Here is a 13,007-nt window from a genome sequence, read left to right on the forward strand (position 1 = left end):
AACTTTCAGAAAGAGAATCACTGCAATAAAAAACATGATATTTAGGCAACACTAATAAAAATTTAAGAATATGAGAAAATTACTTTTTTTGAGTTGGACCCAAATATAGAAACATTTTCAAATGTCCTAACATTACATCATTATGCCCTAATATCTGTCAAAATAGAATTGTTTTCAATTTAAATTCTTTAAATACAGTAGCACTGCCAATGACAAATACGTTTTGTTAATCTGGTAACTGCCACAAAGTTTACTTATTCCATAAAAGCATATATGCCTAATAGTAGACTTAAATATATTTCACTATTTTACTCATGTAGCCTATGTCAATACATCTGGGGAAATTATTTAAGCCAGAAACTTTAAATGTGCTCTCCAGAAGATGAAGAATATTGTTCTATATTGTATATATAGTTTAAAATATGTTTAGTCATGTGATTTTCTTGCTTATTTATAATTTAGTTGCATCAGTTATGATATATGCCAAGGTAGTTATGAAGAACGAAATGCGAAGCGTTTTCAATCTATATTACCTAGCTCGGGTAAGGAAAAGCATAATTTCAAAAACACAAGATGCAATACATATTATGTTTTCTTAATTAGGTTATAAAGTTGTTGAATTTTGGGTCTGATTTCAAATAATACAACTTGTAGCAAATTATTTCTAGATAATGGAAAGCTCATCATAGGAGTATGTAGAGTAGACAGCTTCCTATTAGTAGGCACTAGAAATTTCACAATTATAACCCAAACACATCAACTTTCTGATGAAATAGAAATATCGTGGCAGGACAGTACTCCATCTATACCAGTCATGTGGGCCTCAGTGTACATGAGATAATTAGTAGCTCTTTTCCTGGATGTAGGCTTGGCTACAGAGAGCTTAGATAGTACCTTTTAGGTCAAGGTGAGATGGAGAAAAGAAACCTTAAGAAAAGGAGGAGAGAAACACGAAGGTACCAAGTACTAGAAATGGTACACAAAGCGCAGAGAATGGCACTGATGACATACTCCAAAGATTTCATAATGTTTCTTGCTCTTTACTAAAAGTTATTTAATTTCCTGATTTGGTTCTTTATTTCTGAACGTAAATGGATAATAAAGGTGTATACAACTATGTGTCCTATGTTTTGGAAGATACTGGTTATGTTTTGAGACTAAACTAGCTTGCAGTGGCAAGCTAAGCTACAGTTAGGATTTATATCAGTATCCAGCTGCTTCATTTATCTTGGGTCGCTATGGCAAAACCTGCCTTCTTCATTGGTCTAGCATGAAATGTGACTTTTCACATGATTAGAAATACATAAGAATCTGCTCAATAAGTTGTGTATGTTATTGGGAGGTGGGGATCTTTTAGTCTAATCTGTAGTCTCAATTTGTATTTCAGGGGATTTGGCTTTGTTTACTTCATGGGGACACCTACAACTAGTCCTGGCTCTAAGACAATAAACATTTCTCTATTTCTTAGAAATAATGGCACCCCTGGGTCATATTGGGAGGCTCTGGTATCATTCATCATCATTAGTTTGACTGTACATTAGGGATCAATCCTTGGCAATTAGACATCCCTCACGATTGATCCCAGTAATTTTTAATTGCTGAAAAGGTCCGTAACTCGATGTAAGAACATGCACAATATATTAATGATATAATATACATCTCTCAGTTTTTAATTGCTTTGCTTTTATACATCATAGATGGTGACTAGAAAGTGAATGTAATCTACTGTGACATAATCATCTGTTGTTGACTGTTGCTTTGTCTCCCTTATTTAATTCCCATCAGGATATGACCTGTATATATTTTCAAACATAGTTGTTACAAAGTATACATATCATCTGTTACTAAGTATACATATTACATGAATTGCTTCTGTGGTAAGAAGTCAGCACAATTACTGTATCTGAATTTATTTTAAGCTGAAAGAGGCCACTTGCACTAACTATGGAAGCACTAGAGGCAATTTTTCTTATTGGGCCCCAGTCCTAAATTACCTACTTTTACCCGGCTTATTTTAAGATATCATTTCAAAAAGTAAACACATAAAAATGGTGAAATGCACGTTATGTCTGACATTAGGCTTTACCTGGATTTTTAATCCCGTAAGACAAGAAATGTGAATAGCAGAATGACTTGGAAGATTTGATCCAGTCACATAATCTGGTCCAATAATTCCTTTCAGTGACTCTTCTTTTAGTCTCTTTAATAAAGTTGCATAAACCATTCTTTGTGAATCAGAAGGGGGTGTATACGGAGAGTCTTCTAATGATCTATATTTTCAACAGATGTCAACATTTCATTTTGTTGAATCACAGAATTTTTGATGTTTAGATTAGAAATTATCCCTGATGATTATTTAGTTCCCCTTTATTGACGGAGGCAAATCACCTTTAGACTTAATTTATAGTAAAACAAAGGACTAAATGGCAGAAAAGTATGGCACTGTAAATTATTACTGCATATATGCCAAACAAATCAAGATTCTGCTAAATCCTGCTAAAATTAATGAGACAACACATACTTCCAACAAGTTTGTCTATAATGTCAAATACCTTCTGCCTTCCAGTTTTTATATCATATTTACTCACCTGCTGGTGGACTGTGTGCAAGCTCTCCATGCATCCAGTTCCTCAGAAAGATATTCAATTTTTAAAGGTACTGACACCTCCCGACGTTTTAATAGCTGACTGAATGTGTGAAAAGGAAATTAACATCTGATACCAAAAACTAAGATATCAGAAAAAGCAAACAAACTTTAAATGTGATTTTAGATTTACGTTTCTGTATACAGACATTATACCTTATATATAATGTACATATAGAATATTTTTTAGTATATGTGTATATATGCTCATCTGTATATTTAATATATTTAGCAGAGTCTCTGGCAAGTCGAAGTTATTCAGTAAACGTTGGGTGGATGAGTAACTGAGTGAGCGGATGAATAAATGAACTGCATAATGTATGGAGAATGGTTGGACAAGTCAAGTGATGTTAAATAGTAGCCACCGTGAGAGAGAACACTTAACCGTGACCCTGATGATTTAATCTTGAATGACACAAAGAGAACACAGGAGAAGGAGATTTGAGAAGAAACATGATTTGAATTCTGAGCATACTGACTTTTAGGCTGGAGTTTAGCAAGCTGCTGAATATACACATAGGAGTTTGGAGAGTAGGCTATGCCTGAGTATAAGACACTGAGTTACCTCCTCAGAGGTGATAGGTGAAGCTAAAAAGTGGTGAGGTTTCTGAAGGACACCGTATAGCAAGGAGAGGGGAGGCAGTGGAGCTGTGGGAGGAGAGTGGGATGGAGAGGAGGAAAAAGGGAAGCAGAGGAGGAGAGAATGAAACTTTGGGGGCTCACATATTTAGTGGGTCAGGAAAATAATGATAAGCAGCAAGACAACAAAGATGAAATTGTCAGAGACGATAAATTCTTTAATATTAGGAAATTATTTCTCTTTTTAAGCTAACACATTCCCTAAACTTAGTCACATTCTCTCAAGTCTCTCCTGCCCCTGCAGATAAAAACCATTCTTTTTCTTCTTGCTTAATTAAGAATTTTTCTCTTTACTTTTATAATTATATATAGCTGAACATACTTCATTAAACATTATTTTACATCTATGTGATATATCCTACTGCTCCCATAATATCTTTCAATGTTGTTAAATGTTGCTTTCCAATTTTGGTTATGCTACCTATATAGAAAGAGATTTTTCCATGAGCATGCTGACAATATTAATTCCGTATTATTCCTTATTTGCACTAGGTGACAGCTAGTGCTTCACCTACACAGTAGAGAAAATAAGTTAGGAATGAGAAAACCTGTTTCTCTCAGAATCTTCGGCCACATATGAACTTAGAAAAACTGCTTAACCACAGACCCTCTGCATTTGTTAAAATGGTCACCTACTAAGCCATTTAGCTAACTACTAGACTTAGAAGTAGGTTTTCATGGAAGGCACTGTGAATTTTATTTTATAGTATAAGAAGTTTTAAGTACAAGGGCTGAAGTTAAACAAGTTGTTAGAAAATGTAGGAGTAAGGCTAACAGGTTATGCCTGAATATAAAATATTAAAATAGTAAGTAACCTGCTACTTACAAACTCCTTTTACTTTGCCTTTTCTGCTGTAGAGATTGAAAAGCTACAATATTCAGTCTCCTATTTTCTTTTAGTGAGATGTGGGCATAAAACCCTAAAGAGGACCTTCTTCCCTGAATAAAATGGTCTTGCCAGGAGAAAGTCCTTTGTGGGCTCTATCTTTCACTCTTACCTCTTTCCTGCTTAGAATTTAGTCATAATTCATGGAGGGCTAGTATCTATCTTGTAACCATGGGATACTCAAGCAAGAGGAAATAATCCAAAAATATCACAGTGGAAAGAAGGGGAGTGTCAGGTCCTTGAAGAAATCACTGCAAGGCAGTGAAAGCCCTAGAATGCCTGTCTTAAGTGTCTTGACGTGAAAGATCAATAAACCCTAGGAGTTTAAGCTAGTATTAGAATTTTTATTATTTATAGCCTAACACATCTCTAATTTATGTGCTGCTTTATTATAAAGCACATGCGGAGTAAATAGATGGATACTTGTAATAATATATTTGATACTTTCTATAATCCACTTAGAGATTATCCATCTTAGTGAAAGAAATTGCTCTAATGTCACGATGGAAGAAAAAACCTTTTTTACCTTGTGTACTCATAAAGTGCTGGAACAATGCTTTGGTACTGTCTTCTGATAGCCAATAATGCACCAGTGTAACCACATAATATTAGCAACTCATTTCGAGCTCTAAAAGAGAATATACTTATTTTTATAAATTCCACAATTTGAGGCATAGAACATTACTCTGACACACAGTTCATGTACTTGTATCTCTATATTCTGAAAGGTGACATTTATAGCAATATGTGTTTAGAAAATTTTCTAAACTTAAGGAAAATTATCCATCAGTTCCTAATTCCTATTCAGATATTTATACTGTATCATCAATTATAATATAAAATAAGAGTCTTTAAATAATATTTCACTCTTGCCTGCTTTTTTTTTTTTTCTATTTCCTGGCTGTTTCTTCATGTAATTTATCCCTAAATAACTCCTTTGGTCAGGTGGAGGGAGTCCCGGAACACCGTGTCGACTCTAGGAGAGGGTAAAGAATGTCTTCTGCAGTTCTTACACAGGGAGTTAACCAGTTTCCCAGGCTTCTGCATCATTTTTTCCATACAGGCTTTAAAGCAAGTAGAGCCCGAAGTTTCTCTTGTAAATTATACAAGAGCCTCTGACGGCTTTAGTTATATAGATAACAATGTCTTTTAATAGGACTCGAATCCAGGGATGATGTCTATTTTGCACTTTCTAGCCTTTTACTTCTTTCCTACAAGCTTAGTATGATGCTTTGCATACAATGGATATTTAATAAATATGACCATGAGTTTCTTATGTACTTGAGGTCCAAAAGCTTTGAACTTGCTTTCTTTAAACCAAGTATGTGTGTGTACATATAAAAACATATGCATACCAGATATTAAGTGGACCACTAAAATTTAATATTCTATTTCAAGTCGACCTCTACCTTTTTTTCTTAAAAATATAACAAACACAAATACAATCTTTCTACAAGTGTAGCTACCTGTCCAAGATAATCCTATTTCCTGATCTGAATACCAAAAACAATGGAGCCACTTTAAAATTATCACATAGATTCACTTATATATTTTGCAGAAAAAAATACTCACTCAGTACATGTATGCAAGAGCAATTTTTCAGTACGAATATAGCTCAATAGGTCAAGAACAGGGTATATGGCATCCAAAGTCCAGTCCGAACTACTGATGTATTCTGGAAAAATAAAACCAGATGAGAGATTCATTAAGTAACAGTCTCAAAATTTATTCATCCATTTTTTAACTTATATGATGAATTTTCTGTGAGTCAGTACTACCTACCTCTTTGTTTTCTAGATCACAAGTATTTTCCTATTCATCCTCTCTCAGGTCCCCATACCATAAAATTGGAAGAGATGCCATATTTCACATCAGCATCACTCTCCTTTTTAAATTGAGGATGACTAGTTCTTGGTTTTAAGGCTGATCACTGATATAGTTAGGATGCTGGTCCTCTCTAGAGCTCATGTTGAAATGTAATCCCCAATGCTGGAATGGGGAGGTGTTTGGATTAAGGAGGTGGATTCCTCATGAATGGCTTAGTGCAATCCTCTTGGTGATGAGTGAATTCTTGTTCTGAGTCACAAGAGATCTGATTGTTTAAGAGTGTGGCACCTCCCTTCCTCTCTCTCTTCATCCCTTCTCTCTACCCCTGCTCTCACTAAGTGATATGCCTGCTCCTGTATCACCTTCTGCCACGATGAAAAGCTTCCTGAGGCCTCACAGAAGCTGAGCAGATACCAGTGCCATGCTTCTGGTACAGCCTGCAGAACTATGAGCCAGTAAATCTACTTCCTTTATAAATTACCCGGCCTCAGGTATTTCTTTATAGCAATGCAAAAATGAATTGAAATGATCATCAATATGAAAACAAAGATCAAATAAATGACTATATTTTAAATTATACTACCAACTAATTACTTACCTTTAACAAAGCTAATACCAATAGGAAGGGCTTTTTCAGGTTCTTGACTTAACAAGTAATATTTTACAGTTTCAAATACATTGTCATCTGCATGGGCTGTCTCAGCTAACTGCATACATTCTTCCACTGTGGGTAGCTTACACTAGAAAATAATTGATTTGAAAACAATGTTACTAAAATTCACAGGGATAAAGGCAATAGTGTAGGTACAAAATACTTTCAACTTGCCTAGTATGGTTTTCTTATTAAAGTTGTCTAAAATAGATGTAAATGAAATCATTTGAATTAAAAGAATATATTTATAGAAATACCTTTAAGATCTAAAAACAGTAAGCGGGGATATTAGCTAATGAGTTAGTAGTTTTCCATCACACAAATACCTAAAAACGAAATAGGAGTAAACTGTTCTGATTGTGATACTGAAATTAATACCTACAAATGCAATTTAGCACCCAAATGATGAAATTAATTATGTTAGAAAAAATATATTGACCATTGTCAAAAACTACATTAAATGCACCAAACATAAAGGGTGTGCATTATTACATAACCTCTACACTGTAATTTAACGTCACTTGGCTTTTGAAACAAAGCAACCTTATTTCAGAGACACACAAAAAATGTAGAAGCTCTAAAAGTTTTTAGCTGTGACATTTTGAAATGCCATGAAATGGATATTTTTTCATCCATGAAATTTCATTACTATAAAATAAAAAGCCACATTCCCCATTTAAAAAAATTCTTTTCCTGTTAAAACTGAGAGTCTGATCCTTTCTCAAGTAAGTTGGTCTGCTTCCTTATAATGTAGGTAAGCATTAAGTTACCTTTTATATCCAATTCTGATGTGTTTATAATAGATGAAGCTTAAATGTTCAAGTTTACATCTAAACAATGTGGATAGTTTCATGGTTTGTTTCAATTTGTTTATTAACACATTCATTCAATCATTTCATATTTCTTGTTTAAAAATTAGGTAAAATGAACATTTTACATCTCAATCTCTCAAAAAAATTACAACAAACTGAATTAACGGGGCTCTCATATATTTAACATTTCATATCGTTTCCCCATCCTTATCCATGAAATGCCAGTTATTTACTAAGCAACTACTATATGGTAAGTACTGTGCTTCGCTAGAGACACAGGTTCTTCACCTTGATATATGCTCACGGCATAGAGGAAATAAAAAATCACTCCCATTTAAATTTCATTTTTAACTAGACTATAAGAAGAGTAAGATGATCACCTTATAATTTTTATCCTATATATTTTACAATTCTAAAAGTTATATAAGTAAACATCATATGTGAATATATAGTTTTCAGTGTTACAGACAGTCCCCAACTTATGTTTTGATTTTATGGTAGTGCAAAAGCGACATGCATTCAGTAGAAACTGTAACTTTGAGTACCCACACAACCATTCTATTTTTCGCTTTTTGTACAGTATTCATTAAATTACATGAGATATTATTATGAAATAAGCTTTGTGCTAGATGACTTTGTCCAACTGTAGCCTAATGTAAGTGTTCTGAGCACGTTTAAGGAAGGCTAGGTTAAGCTATGATGTTTGGTAAGTTAGGTTGTAAATGCATTTTTGAGTTAGAATATTTTTGACTTATGATGGGTTTACTCACTGTAACCCCATGGTAAGTCGAGGAGCATCTGTACTTGTGAAATTGTTCAGAGTTATTAACACCTTCACACACACTCACTAGTCTTTCTAAAAAGATATTAATGAAGTATGACCAGTAAGTCTAATTATATCCTTTTAGAATGTGTGATGAAAAGACGAGGTGAATAATATTCTAGCCCCTATCGTTAAAAGCTGTCGCAGCTAACGGCATATATTCTTCTACTGTGTGTAGCTTGTATTAGAAAATAATTGATTTGGCAGGGCGCGGTGATTCATGCCTGTAATCCCAACACTTTGGGAGGCTGAGGTGGGTGGATCACCTGAGGTCAGGAGTTCGAGACCAGCCTGACCAACATCGTGAAACCCCCATCTCTATTGAAAATACAAAATTAGCTGGGTGTGATGGTGCACGCCTGTAATCCCAGTTACTCAGGAGGCTGCGGCAGGATAATCGCTTGAACACAGGAGGTAGAGGTTGTGGTGATCCAAGCTCGTGCCATTGCACTCCAGCCTGGGCAACAAGAGCGAAATTCCGTCTTAAAATAAACAAACAAATAAATAAATAAATAAACAAACAAATACATAAATAAATAAAAAGAAAATAATTGATTTGACAACAATGTTAGTAAAATTTATAGGAATAAAAACATAGTACACATACTAAATTTTTCCAGTATTACTAGTGTGGTTTTCTTATTAAAGTTGTCCTAAATGATATAAATGAAAGTATTTGAATTAAGAGCATATATTTATGAAAATATCTTTAAAATCTGAAAATAATAATTGAGGTCATTAGCTTAAGTCTTAAAGCTCAGACAAGTCATTTAGCCTCTCTGAGCCTTGATATTAACATCTGTGCCTTCTGTTAGTGTACATTCAAACACTACCAGTTAACGTATAATTAAAAAACTCCCACTTTCTTTCATTTGCATTTTAATTTCAAAATAAATTAGTTTTTAGTTGTCATGCTAAAAAAACAAAGCCCAGCTTTTTAAAAATCATAATTCACAGACTACAAAGTGTATAAAGTAGTTAAAATATCCCATCATCTCACCACCCACTGGTAACTTTGGACATTTCTCCTTTCACAAATATTTTCCCTGTCTCAACACGAACACATTCACATACACATATCCTCCCACACATTCTCATTCACACACTTTTGGCCAATCTGTATTAATACAATACTCAGAAAATATCTGCTTAATGAATAGGGCTACTCACCCACTAGGGATAAAAAAATCACGGTTCAAATAATTGAAACAAAACTTTGTTGTTTTAGAGGTTCAAGATGAGAAAATATTGTACTTATATCTTACCATTTTCTTACAAGAAACTGTAGGTATCTTTTTAAATATGCTATCAACATAAATAAATATGTACATTCACAGTTATTTTCAAACCAAAATCATATGGCATATGCATAGTTTTATGATCTGCTTTCTATTTAACTGTTTCATAGCCATGTATCATGCCAATAAAAATAGAGCTTCATGATTTTTAATGGATTAATTGTACTGAAATATAGAAAAGTACTGTAAATTAATATAAATAATCTTCCTATTGAACATTTTGGTTGTTTTTATATATAATATTGATGCACAGATTCCTATGTTCTGCAGATGAGTATTTTTAAGGCACTTTAGAAAAACGCATGTAAATTTCATTATATTTCATTAATTCTTTTAAGGATTTTAAGTTGTCTATTTTCAAAAGTTATCCTACAACATAGTTCAAGATGCAAAGTGTACAGTGGAAAACACTTGGGATTTGGAGTTAGACTTGCTGAAGTTGAAATTCTCACTCCACCACTAACTAATTTGGGTAAATTCCTTACCCTCTCCAAGTTTTCTTTGTATAATTATCCCCTGCTTTTCAAAGTTTTATGAGAATGAAGATACAAATATATGTAAAGATTTAGAATGCCAAGCACATAGCAGAAGTTCAGGAAATGTTCTTATTGTTGCCATTTTTGTTGTACATATATGTATCCCAAAGGGACCATATATTTGTTTCTCTGCATGCATCTCTATTTGCTTGAACCTACAATTAATTAAATCATAGCACTGCATTCCAAACCAGAATATTTAACATCATCAGTATACCTTATCATGAAGGTCATTTATCTCTTCAGTACATCCTGGGTAGAAAGCACAGAGTTTTATTAAATGTAGTTCATTATCAGGAATCATCAGGAGAAGATCGGCTGCCAAATTCCTGTTAACGTAACAAAAGGGGACACTTCATTGAGGAAAAGATTTAAAAATAACATTCATAACTATCTCAAAGAAAGGAAATTCAAATAATATACTACTCTTGCTTTTCAATTTACGCAAACATTATTAATTACCTAGGTAATTATGAAACTACTCTAAATGCAGATTACCCAAACCAAAGGTCATGAACAGCAAACACATTTATAAATTCCTAAATATTAAAAAGTAAACTTTACATACATGAGTCTTATTACAGAATATTCTCTAATCAGTTAAGTAGTTTTGACTATGTTCTTTGGAGTGAATTATAAAGCAAACATTGTGAAAGTTAACTCTCGTCAACTTTTATTATGCTTGTCAATATTGACAAATTGTATTAGCCAGCTCAGTGAAACCTGAGTTATTTTAAGTTCATAATTTTGGGTATCCCACATATTTCTTAAATCATAAGTGGAAATTAAAGATGGAAATGTAGTTTTCTTACTTTTTTTTTTTTTCTTTTGAGGCATAGTCTCATTTCCTCTGTCTCCCAGGCTGGAGTGCAGTGGCACAATCTCAACTCACTGCAACCTTTGCCTCTTGGGTTCAAGCAATTCTTGTGCCTCAGCCTCCCGAGTAGCTGGGATTACAGCCATGCGCCACCATGCCCGGGAAATTTTTGTATTTTTAGTAGAGATGGGGTTTCACCATGTTGACCAGGCTGATCTCAGACTCCTGGCTTCAAATGATCCACCCACCTTGGCCTCCCAAAGTGTTGGGATTACAGGCATGAGCCGCCGAGACCAGCCCATTTACTTTTTAAACATTCAGTCAGTGAAGTAAAGCAATAGAGGGTTTTAAAAATATAAAATGGTATGTACTTAAAAGATTTATATCAAAATATTTTCTGTAAAATCCTCTTCAGATCACTAGGTGAGGAGTTAATGAATGCATGCATCATAACTGAGAAAACACCTAACTTTCAATAATTCAAGATACTGTTTTTAAGAAATTGATATATAGCCACACAGAATAGGTGACATTAGATTAGGTGATATTTCACATAAGAATTTACAAAGCTGTGTGCTGAGGCCTCTGAGAGTAAAACCCCACTTAATCTTCTTTGTGAAGACATCAGTAAAATCTACATTAGTCATTTAAGTAAATCGATTCCTTTTTAAAACTTAAGAGGTGCTTAATTAAGAATATAATGAATATAGAATAGGAATAGAGATAATTGGCAAGTTCTGGTATGAAATCCAAAATTTTACTAAAAATAAAAAATACACACATATCACAAACTATCAGGATAGTAATATTTTAAATTAGGCTTACTTTAATGTTTTTAGAATAAGAAAAACTTTAATGAAGTTTTTTTACATAAAATATTTTGATAACTCATCATTTTACTAATAAATAATTTTCTAGATAATATCAAAAGAGAATTGCTAAAAGATCACAATAACTTTTCATATTATTTTCCCCTAGTCATTTAAAAATTATACATAATATCTTTCCAAACTGCCACATTTTCTATTACATTGGGCAGGTTCCATGTTATAGTTTAGCTGTTCTTGCTAAAATGTATGAATGATGTCATGTGTTTCCTCCTATCAAAATTTAATAGCAGTTTTAAATAATATCCATGAAAATATAGAAATTATTTGTTTTTACTGTGTATAAAATAGCTGTGCTAAAATTCTATTCAAACTTCAATGAACTACAAAATTTGACTTTCTTAATGTAGAATTATATCTTCATATGGTGAAATTTTAGCAAGGCCAGCTAATTTCCTTCAATGTTTAATCAAATTCACCCTTTTTTGAGAATTCAGTACACAAATGGGGAAAAATGTACATATAAAAATGATTTAGACCAATTGAATGATCTAAAATATAAAATTTCACTATCAGAACAGGTATTTCATTCTGCTTAGCTGAGTTAGCTATTATTTGGTATTGCAGGAAGTCACATTTCATTTATTGTACAACTTTTAAGTTGTACATGAGTGTATAATCATGAGTGATTACAGGAACTTTTCTCAGTACTTTGTAGTCAGGTTTTATGTGCTGTAAATTATACATGTGAATTGGTATACTATAAAACAATGTGAAAATAGTTGATAAATATTTCTTAATACAGATATACCATTCAAATAATACAATAAAGGAGTGTATACATTTTAAATGAACACGTTCTTAAATAAAAGTAGATAATACCTGTATCCAACAGATGGAAAGCTAAAAGAAAATATTAAATATGAATATCATGATTATATGATGAGTATCAGGAAGAAAAGACTTTTACAGTAAATGTAAAACACATGAGGTGTTTATAGCTTAAAAATTATGCACATCTTTATAAATGATGTAGCTATGTTTTTTAAAATCTGTGCAGCTCTACTACTGGCCAGGAGGACCACAGATTTCTCCTGAAAATAAAGCTAATCAGCACCACATTTAAACTGTTTCCTAGTTTCTGTTACATCTATCTATGGATATATTAAAAAGAACTGTTGGGGTGGGGGCGTTACAAGGAATAAGTTTGTTTTTTCGTAAAAGTAACTAAGACATATAGTTAATT

At 33.1% G+C, this 13,007-nt stretch overlaps 1 protein-coding gene across 13 annotated transcripts in view; it reads right to left on the reverse strand.

Moving 5' to 3' along the window:
- WDR17 (WD repeat domain 17) overlaps positions 1–13,007 on the reverse strand; it is a 118,308-nt gene that overhangs the window by 3,390 nt on the left and 101,911 nt on the right. For 10 of the 13 annotated variants that reach the window (XM_017959222.3, XM_017959224.3, XM_031664161.1 and 7 more), the window contains 7 exons: positions 12,644–12,664; positions 10,335–10,446; positions 6,595–6,736; positions 5,742–5,844; positions 4,696–4,797; positions 2,589–2,687; positions 2,087–2,270 (listed from right to left, as the gene is read on the reverse strand). In XM_017959222.3, coding sequence (XP_017814711.2) covers positions 2,087–2,270; positions 2,589–2,687; positions 4,696–4,797; positions 5,742–5,844; positions 6,595–6,736; positions 10,335–10,446; positions 12,644–12,664 — 763 coding nt within the window. The remainder of the gene's footprint in view (positions 1–2,086; positions 2,271–2,588; positions 2,688–4,695; positions 4,798–5,741; positions 5,845–6,594; positions 6,737–10,334; positions 10,447–12,643; positions 12,665–13,007) is intronic. The other 3 variants (XM_031664164.1, XM_003899382.5, XM_031664165.1) reach the window with 1 other exon arrangement.

This window comes from Papio anubis, chromosome 3 (genome assembly GCF_008728515.1).
Source record: "Papio anubis isolate 15944 chromosome 3, Panubis1.0, whole genome shotgun sequence".
Taxonomy (NCBI): Eukaryota; Metazoa; Chordata; class Mammalia; order Primates; family Cercopithecidae; genus Papio; species Papio anubis.